General features: G+C 37.6%; 1 protein-coding gene across 1 annotated transcript in view; it reads left to right on the top strand.

Moving 5' to 3' along the window:
• The first annotated feature begins 4,755 nt into the window (after positions 1-4,755).
• LOC144203596 (copine-9-like) overlaps positions 4,756-21,636 on the top strand; it is a 63,252-nt gene continuing 46,371 nt past the window's right edge. Inside the window, exons 1-2 of the mRNA XM_077727124.1 lie at positions 4,756-4,979; positions 7,161-7,201. Coding sequence (XP_077583250.1) covers positions 4,903-4,979; positions 7,161-7,201 — 118 coding nt within the window. The 5' untranslated portion in view covers positions 4,756-4,902. The remainder of the gene's footprint in view (positions 4,980-7,160; positions 7,202-21,636) is intronic.

Here is a 21,636-nt window from a genome sequence, read left to right on the forward strand (position 1 = left end):
CAAATGCAACATACTGTGTATGCAGTCTCTGAATTACAGCACAGCGTCTTGACCACGGGATATCCAGTTGCCCCAACCACCAATCATCTTATAGCTCCTATCCCTGCAGACGAGCAGTGCCATTTCTCTCCTAGAAGATCAAACTTATCACCTCTATTGAAGAAAGTGATTAACACCACCCAGAAGATTGTCGGCTGCTTTCTGCCCTCACTGGAAGACATTGCCAGCCCTCGTTACCTCAGCAGAGCCAGGAACATTGTCGGGGACCCATACCACCCTGGTCACAATCTGTTCCAGCTGCAGTCCTCTGGAAGACACTATAGGTCTCACAAAGTACGGACAAATAGGCTTAAGGACAGTGTTTTCCTACATCCATCTGGACTCTAAACTTGCGGTAGCACGACACACAATCCCTTCTGTGTAATAACTTCGGGGTGAAGTAATATGGAAAGGCGTTGGGCGGTGATATGCCTCCTACTGGCTGACTGAAGGTGAGTGAAAGACTGTGAGAGGTAAGTGATCCGCTCGGTGGTGATGCGATGTATCTATAGCGGCAGAATGCCAGATTACGAGTCTGAAATTATCACTTATTCGGGTGTTTTGCCGAAAAAATGCACCTTATGGAGAAGCGCTACCAATTTCGTCATAAGCAGTTTCTAGGTATGATGACAATTAGGCTTTTGTTTTTGTTTTTGGAGTCAATGATGATGAAAAAGCCTATGTCCAATTATTATTATTACTACTACCAAGAGATGGATCTGAGATATTTGCTCATCACCATATGTGAGGGTCGGAACATAGAAAAACAGTGAAGAGCTTTAGCTTTTGGGTTGCCTCCTCCTTTACGAGAGTGACCCTTTAATCCAGTGGTCTCAAACCGGTCCTCAAAGGGCCGCAGTGGGTGCAGGTTTCATTCCAACTCAACAAGAATACCTTTTGCAAGTGCAATCAGTTAATTAGAGGGAGATGCTACTTATTTTAAAGACACCTGATTGGTTAAAATGTCGGCACTGGATCGGTTGGAACAAAAACCAGGACCCACTGCGGCCCTATGTGGAACCGGTTTGAGACCACTGCTTTAATCCATTCAGTTAAATTCATCCCCAAACAGAAGAGGATATTCCACTCCCCTACGCCTAACTGATGACCAGTCTAGGGTGTAGTCAGCTGGAATAGGCTCCAGCGCCCCCGCAACCCTTATGAGGATGCGTGGTATGGAAGATGAGTGAATGTATATTGGTAAATTTGTGGACACATGCTGCCATGAGTCAAATTTTGTTCTGTATATGAAGTTTTAATGGGAGAAAGTACTTTTAACAACAACTTGATGTCAGTATATTATATCTTCTCTGTACAGATGAATGGGCACTAAACAGGATGTCTACTCTTTGGATAATTGGCTCCCAATCAACAACACTGCTCTCTCTTGCTTAGCCATCCATCTTAATTTTGCCCAATTATAAATGGCCTTACTTGGACTCCTTGTATGCAGTGAACAACGTCATTGAGAAGTTGATTCAGACTCATAATGATTTGTGCATGAGTTCTGTTAACAACTCATTAGTCCTTTGTTATTTTTGCTTCAATAGGCAGAATTTAAAATAGGTTCAATCACACTTGAGGTGACAAATAAGACAAGACGTCTCTTTCTTTATATGCCCAATGATTATCTCAATCGAGCAGTTTTAAGTGCTTCTTTGAAGACTGACACGTTGTTTGTTGCAATAACTCGTAGACAAGTACCGTATTTTAACGACTATAAGGCACACTTAAAAGTCTTAAATGTTCTCCAAAATAGACAGTGCTCCTTATAATACAGTGCGCCTTATATATGGGAAAAAAAAACAAGATGAGAAATGAAAAACCACCACTGACGGATATTAAAAAAACACAAAGGCCTGAACTGAAACAATACTGTTAAATATGCAAATGCCATCTTAGTTTACAAAATCTTCCATCATATAGCTCCTCCCCCACTGCAAGATTTTATACAAAAAACAATGGCTGGCTCTAGAGGTGACTGTGTAGTGAGTGCTTCATACCTGGAAGTCAATAGCAATTGCCGTATTTTCACAACTATAAGGCGCACTTAAAAGTCTTACATTTTCTCCAAAATAGACAGTGCGCCTTATAATACAGTGCGATACTATCGACTGATTTATTTTCTTTTATCGTGATAACAATTTTAATATTGGTCCATATATAAAGTGCACTGGATTATAAGGTGCCCTGTCTATTTTGGAGACAATTTAAGACTTTTATATGCGCCTTACAGTCGTGAAAATACAGTAATTTAGTGTCAGGGCGTTGATTTTATAGATTTTGTACGTTTCTTTCTCATACAAAAACATTTACCCATCGTCATAATGATTCATTATAATAACAATTAAGGCAATAATATTACTCACCACACTCTAATTGAGTTGAATTTAGAGGTATCAACATTAATTAATTTTCTGATCTACTTATCTTCCTAGGAGTTGTGGAGGGTGCTGGAGCCCACCCCAGTCAAGTAAGGGCACCAAGGATTACTATGGATTTGCGTTAATGCCGTTTTTGTTGCTGTGATTACACAAAAGGTGTATAAGTTAGAGTGGTGGTACATGGCAACAGAAAAGCTCATTAAATTTGGAGGGAGATCGCTTTAAAATGTTAAAATATCTAAATTAATTTCTGGGGACTCTACACTAAATGGAAACACCTTTAATAAAAGTACAAGGTTTTGTCTTTTCCAAAGACCTAATTATATATAATCATGTTTTTTTGTGTTTTCCCATAGGGTTCATTCATTGCTGTAGTTGTATTTTCTGCTAGAATGTTTCTTATGGAATAAAAAAAAAATGGAGGGATCGGGGGAGCAGAACTCATTAATTATTTAGTGCGCAACTGATTTAGGAAATATTTTAGGGTGATAAAAAAAATAGGGTGTTAGGTAGAACCACAATGTTGATTCACTCATTCATTTTTTGAATTGCTTATCCTCATACTTGAGGCTTATCCTCACAATTCTTATAAGTGGAATGGAAAATAATATATTAATCAACTTTTGATTGTCGTAAAAGTAAAATTGTAAAAAGTATTTGCAAGTACAAATCAGTTTAATGTATTTTTAAGCACTTTAATTCAAAATATATTTAAGGTTTATTAGTAATAATAACCTTCTTGCTTCTGTCACATTGAAATGTCCTAAATACTTAATGAATAAAGTTATCAAATCCAACTCAATCCAAAAATATTGTGCTACAACAAGTAACTGCTACAAAAAACATACACCTCATCAAAAGTGTACCGTATTTTCACGACTATAAGGCGCACCGCATTATAAGGCGCACCGCATTATAAGGTGCACTCAATGAATGACATTTTTTCCATATATAAGGCGCACTGTAATACAAGGCGCACTGTCTATTTTGGAGAAAATTTAAGACTTAAGTGCGCCTTATAGTCGTAAAAATACGGTACATTGAATTCTCTTTTCTTGATAACTTATCGAAAACTAACCAGTCATTTAAATTAATGTGCCCAAATTAGATCTATCTATCTATCCAAGTTATCCAATCCAATCCGATCCAAAAATATTATCCTACAACAAATAACTTGCTATAAAACACGTACACATCTCATCAAACGTTTAAATTAAATTCTCTTTTCTTGAGAACATATTGAAAACTAACCAGTCATTTAAATTTCTGTGCCCAAATTAGATCTATCTATCTAAATCAGTGGTTTTCAAAGTGGGCGGTACCGCCCCCCGGGGGGCGGTGTGAACTTTCAGGGGGGCGCTGACGAATAAACAGGCGAATGGGGGGCGTTGAAATTGTGAAGGGGGCGATGGAGCAATTACAGTAAAATGTGACGTTGGTGTTTGTAGAAAGACCGGAAAAATGGATTGTCTGTAATAAAAAGTCGACAAAAACCAAGCTTTATTGAAACAAGAAACGTTGTCTGCTCGAGCGCTCACGAGCAGCGCGCATATACCGTATATCACTAATTGTCGCGAGTTTATCGTCGATGCAGGCGACTGGGGAAACCACCACCATCCAGTCAGCCGCAGAGGAGCACACAATAGCGCGCCGGCAACGCTTAACCACAGACGTATGCGCACAGCGACCGGCTTAATGCATCAGCTATCAATTTTTATGATTCGAGGTGAACTGCGCATTGGTCTATTAAAAGAAACGAAATTAGCGAATAATATCTGAGGCGCCTGTCTTCTATTTATTTAAGCTTCGTTCGTTGGAAAGGGGTAAAGAGGGGGGCGTTGGCATTTTGGCCCGGCGGTGAAGGGGGCGGTGGCCAAAAAAGTTTGAAAATCACTGATCTAAATGATCCAATCCGATCTACAAATATTGTCCTACAACAAATAACAGCTATAAAAAACATACACATCTCATCAAAAATTTAAATTAAATTCTCTTTTCTTGCAAACATATTGAAAACTAACCAATCATTTAAATTTCTGTGCCCAAATTAGATCTATCTATCTATATATCTTTCTTTTTCTTGCTTTAAACACACAAAGGATTGAATGATTTAATTGGATTGGCATGAGATGCACTTCAGGGGCGCACCACGAATGAATATTGTACTATAAAGTTGATGTCGTCCATCTCCCTCCTCACTAACTCCCTCCCTTCCTCCTCACTCCCATCCTCCTATCCCACTATCTCGAGCTTTCTCTCCTCCTCTCTCCCTCCCTCCCCCCTCTCTCTCTCCCTATCTCTCTTTCTCTCTCTCTCACCCCCGCGTGTGCACCTCTCTCGGGCGTTCCATAGGATCTCAGCCAGGGAGGAAGAAGATTCTCCACAATGGACTTAACCGCATCATATTGAGATGTTGAGATTGATGTCTTTCTTATCGGATGCTTAACGTCGCCTCACCTCCTCCTCCATTGTCCAGATCATGGCAACCATCGGGGAATTCGATCCACTCAACACCAGAGTCCCCGCAACTAAAATAGAAGTTACCGTCTCGTGCCGGTAAGATAAAACTCTTATGCAAATAGATCCTTATATGTTATTAACCATAACAGAAGGCATAAATGCAACATTTTTCACTCTCTACTCAAGTTTTTGTATCTATTTATCTATCCATTTATCCATCTATCCATCTAAACTAATCTAATCTAATCTAACCCCTGAATGAGTATATTTATTTTTAATATAGCACCCCTTTAGAATCTGTGACCTTTTAATTTCCCTGCTCACTAGGAAATTGTTGATCTGAGCAGCAGGTGCCTGTATAGAAGCTATTAAGGAGGTTCTATAGTCCAGCATTAATATTAACAGTCATTGTGGACACCTTAAGGTTGTTTTTCAAGGTGTACCGTAATTTCACGACTATAAGGCACACTTAAAAGTCTTAAATTTTCTCCAAAATAGACAGTGCGCCTTATAATCCAGTGCGTCTTATATATGGAAAAAACAGAAAACCAAAAACGGAAAACCACCACTGTCGGATATTAAAAAAACACAAACGCCTGAACTGAAACAATACTGTTAAATATGCAGATGCCATCTTAGTTTACAACATCTTCCATCATATAGCTCCTCCCCCACTGCAAGATTTTATACAAAAAATCCAAAACATCAACAATGGCTGGCTCTAGAGGTGACTGTAAAGTAGTGAGTGCTTCATACCTGGAAGTCAATAGCAATTACCGGATTTTCACGACTATAAGGCGCACTTAAAAGTCTTAAATTTTCTCCAAAATAGACAGTGCGCCTTGTAATACAGTGCGCCTTGTAATACAGTGCGCCTTGTAATACAGTGCGCCTTGTAATACAGTGCGCCTTGTAATACAGTGCGCCTTGTAATACAGTGCGCCTTGTAATACAGTGCGCCTTGTAATACAGTGCGCCTTGTAATACAGTGCGCCTTGTAATACAGTGCGCCTTGTAGTACAGTGCGCCTTGTAGTACAGTGCGCCTTGTAATACAGTGCGCCTTGTAATACAGTGCGCCTTGTAATACAGTGCGCCTTGTAATACAGTGCGCCTTGTAATACAGTGCGCCTTGTAATACAGTGCGCCTTGTAATACAGTGCGCCTTGTAATACAGTGCGCCTTGTAATACAGTGCGCCTTGTAATACAGTGCGCCTTGTAATACAGTGCGCCTTGTAATACAGTGCGCCTTATATATATGGAAAGATGTCATTCATTGAGGGTGCGCCTTATAATGCGGTGCGCCTTATAGTCGTGAAAATACGGTAATTTGGTACAAAAATGGGCAAAAAAGTAGCATGCTACTGGAAAGTATCTTATTCATGAGAAATTCAAATATGTATGATATATGTATGTATAGCCATGATGGCTTTTCTCTCTGAGATTGGTTTTTGATGTCATCTTGGATGGTGAATTTGTGGCTTACTGGTAGACCAAATAGAGCTGTTAAAACGCGGTCAGGCTCGTTGAGGCCATCAGCTTGCCATGTGCTAAATGCCTTTACACTCAATTCCTGAAAAAAATGAATAATGAATGGTTGGTGCTCTTGTGGTGTAGTCCCTCCTCTGATCAGCCCCACTTGAGATAATGACACATCTCAGTGGACACAAGCTTTGAACTTCAGGATTGTCTCAACTAATATAGTATATATTATAACATCTATGGATTACGAAATTTCATTCCGCTAAACGAATCGAGCTAAATTTTTCTAACTAAACCAAAAAAAAATTGAATTACTTCAACACCACAAATATTTCCTGAACATGTTTCTATTTCTGCATGGTGATTTTATTCATGAAAGACATATTAGACCAAGGGTGGGCAGACTTTTGGGCCTGGGGGCGACATTGACTTAAAAAAAATTGACAGATGGGTTGGGTCAGCAGAAGATACGATACATATAAAAAAGTGCATCCGTTAACAGTACATATGAAACATAAAAAGAAAAAAGGACTAAAGTATTGAGATACTCATCACTCATTAAAGTAAAACGTATAAAGTACAAAGTAAAGTTAAAAGGAATGTATTAAGAAATATTAAAATGTAATTTAAAAAAAAGATAGATGGTCTGTAGAACACAGACGGGCAGTAGTTTGCCAAAACTGTATTAGACCAATAATTTTATTTATTTGTTGCAATGTTATTGATAAATGCATTAAAAAGAATCTAACAGTGTCAGTGATTTTTTTTTAACTGTGTTGTTTGCTGTTTTTTTAGGAGTCTTCTGGATGTGGACACATTCTCCAAATCTGATCCTGGTATGTATGGTCTTTTTCACACAATAAAAATCAGATAGGAATGTTGGAATATGATACAAATAGTTGTTTTGTTGTTGTTGTTTAGGATTTACACAATAAGAAAACTAACACAAATGGTGGTTGCTGGGGACAATTAAGCTATAAAGAAGAAATACAGGGTAATTGTTGGGTGGAAGGGTTAGCATACTGGCTGGCATGTGGAAAAACGTTTAAAAAAATGAAAAAGGGCATATGAATGTCAAACTTGAATAATATTGTTAAGGGTAAAAAACTTTGGTGTGAAAGTGTATGTTCTTTGGATACTCTGAAAAGAGAAAAATATAATGTGGCCCTCTTTTTGGTAATTAAGATACAGGTGACCATGAACAACTTTCACTATTTAGACCACCACATTATGAACATTAAGTAGTAAGCTCCTCTTAATACGTTATCAATCTTTTAATGCACCGTTTGGCAATTTTATTTCAGAAAGTGCACTTTAAATTTCATATAGTACTGAACTTTGAATAGTGTGCAAAAATGATCAAGGTTGAATTTTAATGGCAAAGTTACAGGTTGACATGCAGTACTACAAAGCGTGACCGGACGTTTGGTCGCCCGGACGTTTGGTCGCCCGGACGTTTGGTCGCCCGGACGTTTGGTCGCCCGGACGTTTGGTCGCCCGGACGTTTGGTCGCCCGGACGTTTGGTCGCCCGGACGTTTGGTCGCCCGGACGTTTGGTCGCCCGGACGTTTGGTCGCCCGGACGTTTGGTCGCCCGGACGTTTGGTCGCCCGGACGTTTGGTCGCCCGGACGTTTGGTCGCCCGGACGTTTGGTCGCCCGGACGTTTGGTCGCCCGGACGTTTGGTCGCCCGGACGTTTGGTCGCCCGGACGTTTGGTCGCCCGGACGTTTGGTCGCCCGGACGTTTGGTCGCCCGGACGTTTGGTCGCCCGGACGTTTGGTCGCCCGGACGTTTGGTCGCCCGGACGTTTGGTCGCCCGGACGTTTGGTCGCCCGGACGTTTGGTCGCCCGGACGTTTGGTCGCCCGGACGTTTGGTCGCCCGGACGTTTGGTCGCCCGGACGTTTGGTCGCCCGGACGTTTGGTCGCCCGGACGTTTGGTCGCCCGGACGTTTGGTCGCCCGGACGTTTGGTCGCCCGGACGTTTGGTCGCCCGGACGTTTGGTCGCCCGGACGTTTGGTCGCCCGGACGTTTGTTCGCCGGACGTTTGTTCGCCGGTCTTTTGGTCGCCGGTCTTTTGGTCGCCGGTCTTTTGGTCGCCGGTCTTTTGGTCGCCGGTCTTTTGGTCGCCGGTCTTTTGGTCGCCGGTCAAATGTACTTGGATATTAAACTCTCTCTTAGATATTAAACTCTCTCTCATGAATATAATTTTGAGAGCTGGCTTCAACAGTAAACTCTCTGTCACCATTTGGCCGGCGACCAAAAGACCAACGACCAAACGTCCGAGTACCCTCCAAAGAAGTCTTTTGTTTGTGGACATGTAAACACCAAAGCATGCAGAGGCCAAGAATTGTAAGATACTTATTATTATTGTTGCATCACTTAATCAGGTTCTTCTTCCTTGTAAAAAAGGAACACGCAAGCCCAAATATATCATGAACTATTAAAATAGAAAATAGCATTAATTAGAAATAAACTTTCGGACTCGATGTGCATTAATTTAACATTCCAATCTTATGAAACACTGTTAATATCAAATTCATTGAATTGATTAAATGATTGCAAGCAAAAGTATAAATATTCAGTGCACAAAAGGTCATCTTGGCAAGTCTTCTTTTAAGCCTGGTAGTTATTTTGGGTGACCTCATTAGCTTTTTAGAAACAATTTGCAAAAGCGCAAAAAAAAGCAATGCTCAGCAAATATATTTACAACATGATTTAATATTTTCTCAAAGTGTAAATTGGTACACTTATGGCATTTTATCCAATATAGTGGTGATATAGTTAGAGGATCTCCTGGCTGGTCCAACAAATATTATACATCACTAAAGTAGGTTACCTCTGGTTGCCATAGTAATGATGCAATTTACTATTCTCCATATTACGAGAATGTATGCCATCCAAAGTTGCATACAGTGCATTTATAATGAGTGCATGGGGATGCTATTATGTTGTATATTTGTTTAAAATGATTACCTTAATCATTTTAGCTGGATATTGAACTAGTACTTGTACAGAAATACTTTATAATGCATAACATGGTGGACTTGGATTTAGAAATCTATATTACAGTTTGTTGATTATCAATTAAACACTTGAATTATGACTCACAAATCTTTTGGGTAAAGATGTGTTTTTCACTATTATTTAGGAAATTAGTCATTTTATTTGTCACAGTTGAAGGCAGGTGTGTCAGACTCGGATTGGTTCACGGGCCGTGTTAACGTCAACTTGATTTCATGTAAGCTGGACCATTTTAGATATAATATTTAGATTTTTTTTATATAAATGGATTAAAGGAACTGGATTAAAAGCCCTGAATATTCCGTTTTTATAGATCTAAAACAATTTATTTTAGCTTTTTTTATATATATCTATTTACATAATTTTTGAACTAAAAACACTGAAAAAATGATTAAAAATTACAATTATTGATTTAAAAGGGGGAAAATCGGGAAATTTAATATACATCTATACTTATATAAAAGATAAAAGTTTAGATGTATATTAAATATTAGATTTTTTTTTAATATAATTTGATTAAAAGAACTTGGTTAAAAGCCCTGAATATTCTGTTTTTTTTAGATCTAAAACAATGTTCATTTTAGCTTTTTTTTAAATATACTTTTAGATTTTACAATATGATTTTTGAACTTGAAAAAGTGCTCAATGTATCATATCTTGATGGCATCATCTCCAGCAATTTTCTTGGTCTTGCTCAAACGCCAAATGAAAATCTTTCATATCTCTAGCTAAAGATTTATATTTTTCATCTGAAGATGCCTCTTTTGCAGGCAGTATATTTCAGTTTTCTGAAAGATTACTCCTATTCCAATTTTGCTTGTTGTATATCAGCAGTATGGAGATTTGATTTTATCAGTATCCGATTGAGATTGTTAAATGTCATCGAAATTACGTTGTATCTAGTGCTACAGTAGTATCATGTGTGTTCTGAGCTTTGTTTATCTTTTACCAACCCACCGCAAATATTTTATGGACGCCAAGGGATTTTTAATTTCAAAATTGCAGTGTGTTCACACCAGCCAAAAACAAAAGCAGTTTCTCAGGTTCAGCAATCTATAGTGCTCTCGAACTTATAAAGACTTGAAGCAATATAAGAAGATAGTTATGTTTTGGAGAGCTAATTTATATAGTATAAAGACTTGGGAGTGCAAAGTTAACAAAACGTAGGTTGCATGTTTAATTTGATCTTCAATAACCACACTGGACATAGTTTTTTTTTAAGTTAAAAACAAATCAGCGCAACTATTATTTGAAATGAGTCGGGTTGGTTCGCGGGCCGCTTTAACGAAAACTCGATTTCATGTGGGCCGGACCATTTGAGATATAATATTTAGATATTTTTTTTATAAATGGATCAAAAGAACTGGATTAAAAGCCCTGAATATTCAGCTTTTTATAGATCTAAAACAATGTTTATTTTAGCTTTTTTTAAATATATTTTTAGATTTTACAAAATTATTTTTGAACTAAAAACACAGAAAAAAAATGGATTAAGAATTACAATTATTGATTTAAAAGGGGAAAAAATCAGGAAATTAGATATACATCTATACTTCATTTTAATTTGATCCTAAAACAGAAAATCAGCATTCATTTTTTAACTAAAAACACAAAAAATGGATTAAAAATGACAATCATTGATTTAAAAGGGGGAAATGAGGAATTTTAATATACATCTATACTCCTCATTTTAATTTGATCCTAAAACAGAAAGTCAGCACTCATCATTTACTTTCTCGGGCCGCACAAAATGATGCGGCGGACCAGATTTGGCCCCCGGGCCGCCACTTTGACACCTGTGGTATAAGGGAATGTAAAATGAATGGAGTTAAGTTTTTCCTTTGTAGGTAAAACATAAGTAATGCTGTATTAAACAGCTTTATTATAGCCCCTGTCTAGACAAGTATTTGTTTCTAAATAAAGTGCACAAATTTCAAAGGGAGCTTTGCTGTCTGACTCTACTCCCTCATCGTTTGATGCTCAAGCAATAACATCACCGATTAGCCACTTGGTAATGGCCGACTGAATGGCCTCATAAACCACTAAACAAAGTATGACTCGTTGTTTTGCTACAGTCAGATATATAGTAACAGTATAAGGAATGTGAGTAGTACATATACAGTGGATCAATCAACACGCATAGAGCCTTAGTTTTAACTAGCTTCTTGATGCGCGTGAGAAAGTGGTGAGCATTGCACGGGAATACAACTTGAATCGTTTGACCGTCAGTACCATTTCTAAACAGAAAGATGGAGCAGCAGGACCCAAATATTGAACGTTGCACAAAATTTGCAAATCAATCGAATGATGCCATACAGTGTCATTTATGATGAAAAAGAGAAGAAAACTGTGCAATACTCATTAGATAGCTTCTTTCGGCCATTTTCTAGTAAATCTCTTTCTCTCTAATGTGTATATACACAGTACTGTATGTAATCTCTGCATTTTATTAAATGTTTTTTTCAGTACCAACCAATGTTGGTTACTTATACAAGCCTTAAACATACAAATGCACTTATATAAACCTTCCATATAATTAAATAGGCCTTAAACATAAATTATACTACAAAATATAGCACTGAATCAACTTCAATTTGAACACTTTCAACTTATGAACACTTTCAACTTATGAACACTTTCAACTTATGAACACTTTCAACTTATGAACACTTTCAACTTATGAACACTTTACACTTATGAACACTTTACACTTATGAACACTTTACACTTATGAACACTTTCAACTTATGAACACTTTACACTTATGAACACTTTACACTTATGAACACTTTACACTTATGAACACTTTACACTTATGAACATTTTACACTTATGAACACTTTACACTTATGAACACTTTACACTTATGAACACTTTTAACTTATGAACACTTTTAACTTACGAACACTTTCAACTTATGAACAAGCGCTCGGAACCTAACTCGTTTGTAAGTAGGGGAACGTCTTTACTGTAAAAACCCTCACATTAAAGTACAAAAATATGGCTGAATATAGCAGAAAAATAAGTCAGCATGAAACCTATTTCATGTTCCTCATCTTACTGACAGTATAATTGCTCTTTAAAAAAGAAAAAGTCGCATCCAGCAGGTGAGCCAATGCAATCAAAGCTGGTCTGTATGATAAATTTCTTCCGATTCACGAGGTGCTCACCAGGTTCAAGGAAATGCAATAATAGTGGGCCTCAATAGGGGTGGGAGTTTTGTCATATATACTGGCGAACACTAATAAACAGAACCACAATAATATCAACTCCAGACTCATATACTACACTATCTCATGCTTTTTCTTTATACTAGCAGTAGTGTCAGTACAGGCAATGTAAAATGTAACCTACCGTATTTTCACGACTATAAGGCGCACTTAAAAGTTAAATTTTCTCCAAAATAGACAGTGCGCCTTATAATCCAGTGCGCCTTATATATGGAAAAAAAACAGAAAACCAAAAACCACCACTGTCGGATATTAAAAACAACACAAACGCCTGAACTTAAACAATACTGTTAAATATGCAGATGCCATCTTAGTTTACAAAATCTTCCATCATATAGCTCCTCCCCCACTGCAAGATTTTATACAAAAAAATCCAAAACATCAACAATGGCTGGCTCTAGAGGTGACTGTAAAGTAGTGAGTGCTTCATACCTGGAAGTCAATAGCAATTACCGTATTTTCACGACTATAAGGCGCACTTTAAAGTCTTAAATTTTCTCCAAAATAGACAGTGTGCCTCATAATACAGTGCGCCTTATAATACAGTGCGCCTTATATATGGAAAAAATGTCATTCATTGAGGGTGCGCCTTATAATGCGGTGCGCCTTATAGTCGTGAAAATACGGTAATCTGAAAACAAAACATTACTGGACTAACAATTTGTGCTAATGGGAGAAAGCAATAACCTGATTGGGAGATGTTCCGTCAAGATAACATGATATGATGACAACATTTTATTGTTCCTATTTTTTTATAGCCAGCCACTAAATTTGCATTGAAAGCCACACTCTGCATTGTCCTCATCTGCTGTTGATTTAACAATAATTATGAATAAGAGTAAATGGCCTGGCACTAACATGACCGCAATTTAGGTGACAGGATAGACGTAATTAACAGAGCAGGCAGGCGCCATACAGGAGATTGAAGATTGATGTGATATAATGGTTTAATTAAATCACACACTTATAATCAGGGCTACAAGTAATCCCCATGGACCCACTGATTGTGTGTAATGCTAAATATAGGGTTGGATTTTTCTGCTCATTTATATCATTCAGAACTAATCAGCATCAATTAGCAAATGGGTCAGTGAGATACAAAGTTTAAAAGTAGGACTTCAGCAGTTATAAATCCTGATAAAATGGAGCTCTTTAATGACCAAAGTACATTTTAAACACTGTGAACTTGCACCCATTGCACATTATATAGTATAAGCCAACGGCAGTTTGTGACCGGACGTTTGGTCGCTGTTCTTTTGGTCGCCGGTCAAATGTACTTAGATATTAAACAGTACTTAGATGTTAAACGGTACTTAGATGTTAAACGGTACTTAGATATTAAACGGTACTTGGATATTAAACGGTACTTAGATATTAAACGGTACTTAGATATTAAACGGTACTTAGATATTAAACGGTACTTAGATATTAAACAGTACTTAGATATTAAACAGTACTTAGATATTAAACGGTATTTAGATATTAAACGGTAGTTAGATATTAAACGGTACTTAGATATTAAACAGTACTTAGATATTAAACAGTACTTGGATATTAAACAGTATTTGGATATTAAACGGTACTTAGATATTAAACAGTACTTAGATATTAAACGGTACTTAGATATTAAACAGTACTTAGATATTAAACGGTACTTAGATATTAAACAGTACTTAGATATTAAACAGTACTTGGATATTAAACAGTATTTGGATATTAAACGGTACTTAGATATTAAACAGTACTTAGATATTAAACGGTACTTAGATATTAAACAGTACTTAGATATTAAACGGTACTTAGATATTAAACAGTACTTGGATATTAAACGGTACTTGGATATTAAACGGTACTTGGATATTAAATGTTACTTAGATATTAAACAGTACTTGGATATTAAACAGTACTTGGATATTAAACGGTACTTGGATATTAAACGGTACTTGGATATTAAACGGTACTTGGATATTAAACCGTACTTGGATATTAAACGGTACTTGGATATTAAATGTTACTTAGATATTAAACGTTACTTGGGTATTAAATATTACTTGGATATTAACCAGTACTTAGATAGTAAATTCTCTCTTAGATATTATACTCTCTCTCATGAATATAAGTTTGAGAGCTAGTTTCAACAGTAAACTCTGTCCCCATTTGACCGGCGACCAAAAGACCAGCGACCAAACGTCCGAGCACCCCGGCAGTTATTCGACATACTTTTAATTTGCAGAACCCTGTGGAATTATATTATACACTTTTTTTCATTGTTTATTGGGAATTATTTAAGAAGCAATCAAGGAACTAACAAAAAAAAACATTTCTTTTGTCGTTTCAATCAACAAAGACCACTTCCAGTATTTTACTTGTTTTAAATCATCAGAACTTCCTTGCAAATGTTTAAAACATCTCTTCCGAGAATGTTAGTTAATAGCAAGATGAGTCTCAAGGCACATTTATCCTCTATCAAACATCTCAAGTACATTAAAAAGCTCTATTCCAATTCTAAGAGCTCAATGATCCAAACCTCAACTCAACTATAAAACCTTCTACTTGCGTAATTGATCATCTGCCTCTACAACAGTCTAAAATGCCAAATACTACACAAAAAGGTGTGCAAAGTATTTTCTAAAGTAAACTTTGATATCCCCGTATATTTGCAAATCACAGCGAATGATGTGACACCATCTGCAAAGGGAAGCGATAATAACACACTCGACTGTACTTCACTATACCTCAAAAGGAGTGGAGGTGAAACAAATGCACACACACACACACATGGACACACACCAAAGAGAACATCAGAGCCAGCATTCAAAGGTTTTGACACTTTGATGGCACTCCATATGAAATGATACTTTATGATACCTAGCAATCCAACCACAGAAATTCAGTCCCATTTTGATGCAGGATTCAATCACTATTTTGTCTCTCCCAAAGCATTCAGATGCTAGCATTGTGAGGCAGATGGACTCGCGAGAATACATGCTGCAATTTCACAAAGACATCTTGCCAAGCCGGATACTATTGTGGTAGGCACAAAATAGTGTGGGCCAGATGGTTTAGATGTCATGAAAGTGACAGTGAGCAGCAGTTTTCTCAGAATTGCAAAACATGACTCATGGCTTGTTCCATAGCTCCTTAACCAGCTGTTTTCATCACAGCACACTTGCTGCTTGTCAAGATTGCAATCCGATAGACTCCTCTTCGCCACTTGTTTACTGAATGTATTGATTGTGAATCTGGTACATTTAGCTGACTGTTGATAGATGTTGTCCCCCGGGCTTTTGTACAAAACCGGGAAAGCGTATTGCGTTCGTAAACATTGATCATCCCGGATAACTGCCAGGTTGGATGGGATTAGTAAGGAGGCAATAAGAGGGACCGTGAAGGTTTGGCATTGTGGATTGTGGAAAGATCAGACTTCAATGTTCAGAGGGGACATAGGGACTTTATCGATAGAGGGATGTTGGGGTTGTAGCTGCCGAGGAACAGGGCTAGAGGTGATGAGAAGATAGATATTGCTATGAAAGTAGTGAGGGAAAACATGAAAGTGACTGAAGGATGAACTTAAACTGAAATGGAAAATGTTGATTTGCTATGGTGACCCCTCACTGGACATGCCAAAAGTGTGGCAGTAGACAACCAAGGTGACCACAAGAGCATCTCTGAATGTACAATACATCGTATCTTGAGGCATAATGGCTGCAGCAACAGATTGCAATGGGTGACCTTTCCTGTCAGCGAAGGAAAGAAAACTGAGGAGTACCTGGAAGTCTCGTCGACGGACGTTTGGCCGACATACAGTTCTCTCTCTCATGATTATAATTTTGAGAGTGAGAGATTACCTGATTGATCGCTTTCAACAGTAAATTCTCTCTCTCTCTCATGATTATATTTTTGAGAGCGAGCGAATCCGGCGACCAAACGTCCGTTCGACGAAACGTTTAGGGACCAAAAATCCGTTCAACGAAACGTCTGGGGACCAAACATCCGTTAGACGAAATGTTTGGGGACCAAACGTCCGTTTGACGAAACTTTTGGGGACCAAACGTCCGTTTGACGAAACGTCCGAGGAACAAACGTCCGTTTGACGAAACGTCCGAGGACTAAACGTCCGTTTGACGAAACGTCCGGTGACCAAACGTCCGTTTGACGAAACGTCCGGGGACCAAACGTCCGTTTGACGAAACGTCCAGGCACCAAACATCATTTTGACGAAACGTCCGGGGACCAAGTGTCCGTCGACCAAATGTCCGGTCACAAAACTGAGGTTACATTTAGCATCGGCTCGCCAAAAATTGGACAACAGAGTATTGGAAATATTGGTTCTATAGCACTTGGATTGGAGGCCCAAGATTTTGTGTCAAAAACATGGATTTTAGCATCTTCCCTGCTGTGATAAATGATTTTGGCTGGTAGTAGTGGTGTAATTTTCTCTTTTTTAGCACATTGCTTCAAGAAAGACTCTTGAGTGCTTATGTTTTCATCTGCTAATTTACAGATGACTTAAGTGTTTGTCCTTGGAGATGTTGTACAGCGTTGCATTGTCAAGGTGTAAATTAAATTACCGTTTCTGTTTGTCCGCTACCAAATTACTTGAGGAGTAACTGTGTGATCAATTTGCGTTCTTCCATCTGCAGTCAGGATCAAGGAAACATAACAGAGTTGCCAATGAAGAGTGATTTTTCTTCCCCTAGGATGGTTTAGAACTTACGACACATCAATAAATGGAAGCACAGAAAGCTAGAGGAAGCAATCACCAATTTAATTTTAGAGCTGCTCTGTTAGATAAATTTACCTGTCTGGTTGTACGACATACACAAGATATTTTTTCTTGCTATTTCTGTTCCATCTGCGACTTCTTCGAAACGGACATAGTAACCTGTAATTTGCGTTCAAAAGCTAATGCCAATTTATGCTTGATATGACTCGTTTAAAACGACTTGTGGACAATAGGTAGTAGTGGCATTTCAATCATATTGAACTTTTTTTGTGTATGTAAGAGTACACTATACAGTACTTATAATATAATTAGGGTTAATTCCAAATAGTTTTATCTGGAAGACTACCGGGATGCTATTGTTTTATTGATCAACTATCGTCATGTAAACGTGTTTATTCTATTGCAAGAACCGTATTTTCACGACTATAAGGCTCACTGCATTATAAGGCGCACGCACCCTCAATGAATGACAAGTTTCCCATATATAAGGCGCACTGGATTATGAGGCACCCTCAATGAATGGCACATTTGAAATTTTTCTAATATATAAGGCGCACTGGATTATAAGGCGCCCTGTCTATTTTGGAGAAAAATCTAAGACTTAAGTGCGCCTTATAGTCGTGAAAATTCAGTATGTTTTTTTTTTAGCATTTATTGTTTTTATTCTGCGTGGAGGCCACTATTGGTTGAAGTACTATTGTTTATTCAATATATTTTTTTGCATGTATCAGTGTCAGTACAGATTTTGTTGTTTTCCAGCCTTATTCTATTTCAAACTTGACTGTAGAGGCTAAATACCGTATTTTCCATATATAAGGCGCATCACATAAGGCGCACCCCCATGGAATGGCACATTTTAATTTTTTTCCATATATCAGGCGCACTGGATTATAAGGCGCCCTGTATATTTTGAAGAAAATGTAAGACTTTTAAATGCGCCTTATAGTCGTGAAAATACGGTATACCTAAATTTCTAAATTTCAATGTATCAATTATACTAAAATACAAATTTTGTGCTTTTGTATGTAAGGGACCTTTGCCACATTGAATGATCTTGCTGAGAATATCAATGACTATTCACATTATGAATTCATTAAAGCACTAGTATACATCTATTTAGGTCAATTATGCAGGCATACATGTAACATTAATGCCACTAGGTCGGATTCAAGGCTACGTTACTCTTTGCCAAGTATCTCTATCTTAAAGAAGGACTTATATTAGTTGGACAAATTAACCCATGATGTTGGGTGTCACTCTCAAATATCCAAATACATAATATATATAATTTTAATAATTATTTAGTTTGTATCAAGTCACAGTTTCACTCTCACATTTCTTTTTGTATTTATTGCATTAGCATGAGTACTTTCAGGATTTTATTAAACATGAGAAGCTTTTGACTCGAGGCGTTTATTATAATGAAGTAGAAAAAAATATGCTAATTGCATGCATAGTGTAAAAAAAATGTTAGTTTCTGTCTTCTCTAGATTTAAAAAATAATAGTTATATTATGGAAAAACAAGAATGTCATCTTGCTGTTCATTTATTTATCTCCATTGGAATTCCTCAAGAGACACTTGGCTCTTGGTAGTATGTTATTATCTTTTGGTCTTGCTTTTATATGTAGAATAAATAATAAATCTGAAAAACATTATGAATAAGAAAAGCTGTAGTGAGTAGTATTGGTATTTAAATAAACTAGTAATGTTCCTTGGACATTTGAAGTAATTTTGTATTCATGAAGTCATCTTGTGATTTATGCTGTCAGTCTGTGTTTTAAAGATTTTTAATGAGAATCCTTGCTCGTAGAAAGTCACCAGCGTTACTCTGTAACACGGTCATATTCAGTTCCATCCCATGGAGGTTTTAACATATTCCAGGCATGCATGACCTCAAGTACTTTGTCGCTGCCCTTGAGGAGTCGCACAAGGCTATTTTTTCGTTTCCCCAAGCTTGTGAAGTCTACTCTGTTTGAACCACAGAAGAGAGATTGTAGTGTAAAGTGAACTAAATCATTTCTTTCTTTCCAGCGACATAGCAATGGATGATATATTTTTTAAAACCTGACAAAGATTGTCATCTCAGTTAAATAGGTAGTGTGCAACATTGATGAACATCCTTTTGATAGTAAGCCTTTTGCCACTAAATCAGTGAACCTTAAAATATATGTGAGAATTTTGATGAAGATCAGACCTCTGAATCTTCACTTTACGGTTCAATATTGGATTGGATAACTTTATTTATCCCGTATTCGAGTATATTTAGTTGTCACAGTAGCAAGAGGGTGAGGATGCAGGAATAGGAAAGTCATTTTAGACATAAATAGATAGGTAATAAGTAAGTTAATAAGTAAATTAATGAATAAATATATAACTGAAGCGCGAAGTAGCGAGGGAACACTGTACTACAGAATTAATCCAACAGGCTGCAAAAACCTTGTTACACACAACCCACTTTACCATTCACAACTTTCCAAGGAGTTGCTATGGTGTAAACTGTGCATATAATAGCTGAAAGAAGAAATTCCCTGCCAAAGTAGCAATGTAGGAATAGTATTAGGAAAGGTGATTTCTCCTGACATCACCCTGCTGTTCCACTGCCTGACTCTTGTACCACTTAATACATGAGACCTTAATGTGATTTGTGCTTGCGTCCAACATCAGCCTATTACTGAGTTGCCGGTATCCTGTCCTGTCCTGTACTCCATTGTCAAGAGTTGTATTTAGAAGTAGGCACTTGAATGCTGGCAATGAATAGCCTTCTGATTTGGCTCCTCTGAGGCAGACCAGATGGGCGCTTTCCTCTTTCAGTCACTTTCCATAAAAGAGATAATCAGTCAGGTTCTTTGGCCGAGACTCCATTGGATTAGTCTGATGTCGCCGTGGTGCTTTGGTGCTGTTGCTCTGCAACCTTGGGGAGATACCAAGGTCCCTTGACTTTGATTGCGGACAAAACGCTTTTGCTTGCTTGGACATCATTACTACACATGTTGGCGAGGAGACAAAATAAGGTGAATACCGTATTTTCACGACTATAAGGCGCACCGCATTATAAGGCGCACCGTCAATGAATGACATTTTTTTCCCATATATAAGGCGCACTGTATTATAAGGCGAACTGTCTGTTTTGGAGAGAATTTAAGACTTTTAAGTGCGCCTTATAGTCGTGAAAATACGGTAATTGCTATTGACTTCCAGGTATGAAGCACTCACGACACAGTCACCTCTAGACCCAACCATTGTTGATGTTTTGGATTTTTTTGTATAAAATCTTGCAGTGGGGGAGGAGCTATATGATGGAAAATTTTGTAAACTAAGATGGCATCTGCATATTTAACAGTATTGTTTCAGTTCAGGCGTTTGTGTTTTTTTTAATATCCAACAGTGGTGGTTTTTCATTTTTGGTTTTCTGATTTTTCTATATATAAGGCGCACTGGATTGAGGCTCACTGTCTATTTTGGAGAAAATTTAAGACTTTTAAGTGCGCCTTATAGTCGTGAAAATACGGTACTTTGGATTAGAATCTCCTGAGAATATTTGTGGGTTGTAATGTCGTTTCTTTTATTTGCTCACAGTTGTTCCATTATCATACCTGTCAACCTCTGCCAATAACTGCCGTTATAAATGATTGTGATTCCCCGTACAACCCCCCCCCCCCAAAAAAAAAACGTACAAACACCGTACGACACATGTTCACTCGCGGTAACTCGTTTCTAACTGTGACTCCTCCATGCTTGCTTCCACGATATTTACTCTATGTATATCTACGCATGCGCATGTAAAAAAATACATACGATTGAGGATCATTTTTGCTGGTATACCGTGACAATAGTAACAATCGACGACAGTAGCGTCGTTAGCTAACAGCCTACGAGACTATCTGGATTTTAGCCAAAACAGTCTTGTTGAGATCAGTTTTCAAAAAATATTGGCGATTTTTTTTTTTTTATTTCCCCGTACAAAAGTCGGTGTACAGCGTACATGATTTGAAATGTTAAAAAAAAACACATAAAATACGTATAAATCGTACAAGTTGACAGGTATGCATTATGATCGTTACATTAGTAAAACCCATTGGAAAGAAATATGGCTAACAAACTAGCAATGGAAGGATTTTCTTCCCTGCCAAAGATACATTACTCTAAATGCTCCATCCCTTCTGCTATTTCTCTGTTATCATCTTTCACTTAAGAGCTCATTAGGAGAGAAAATGTGGTTTTAATCGTGTGCTGGTCCAAAAGTACATTCAAGCTAATGAATTTTGCTGAAATACACAATGGCTGATTG

The sequence above is a fragment of the Stigmatopora nigra genome, chromosome 1 (genome assembly GCF_051989575.1).
Source record: "Stigmatopora nigra isolate UIUO_SnigA chromosome 1, RoL_Snig_1.1, whole genome shotgun sequence".
In the NCBI taxonomy this organism is placed as follows: Eukaryota; Metazoa; Chordata; class Actinopteri; order Syngnathiformes; family Syngnathidae; genus Stigmatopora; species Stigmatopora nigra.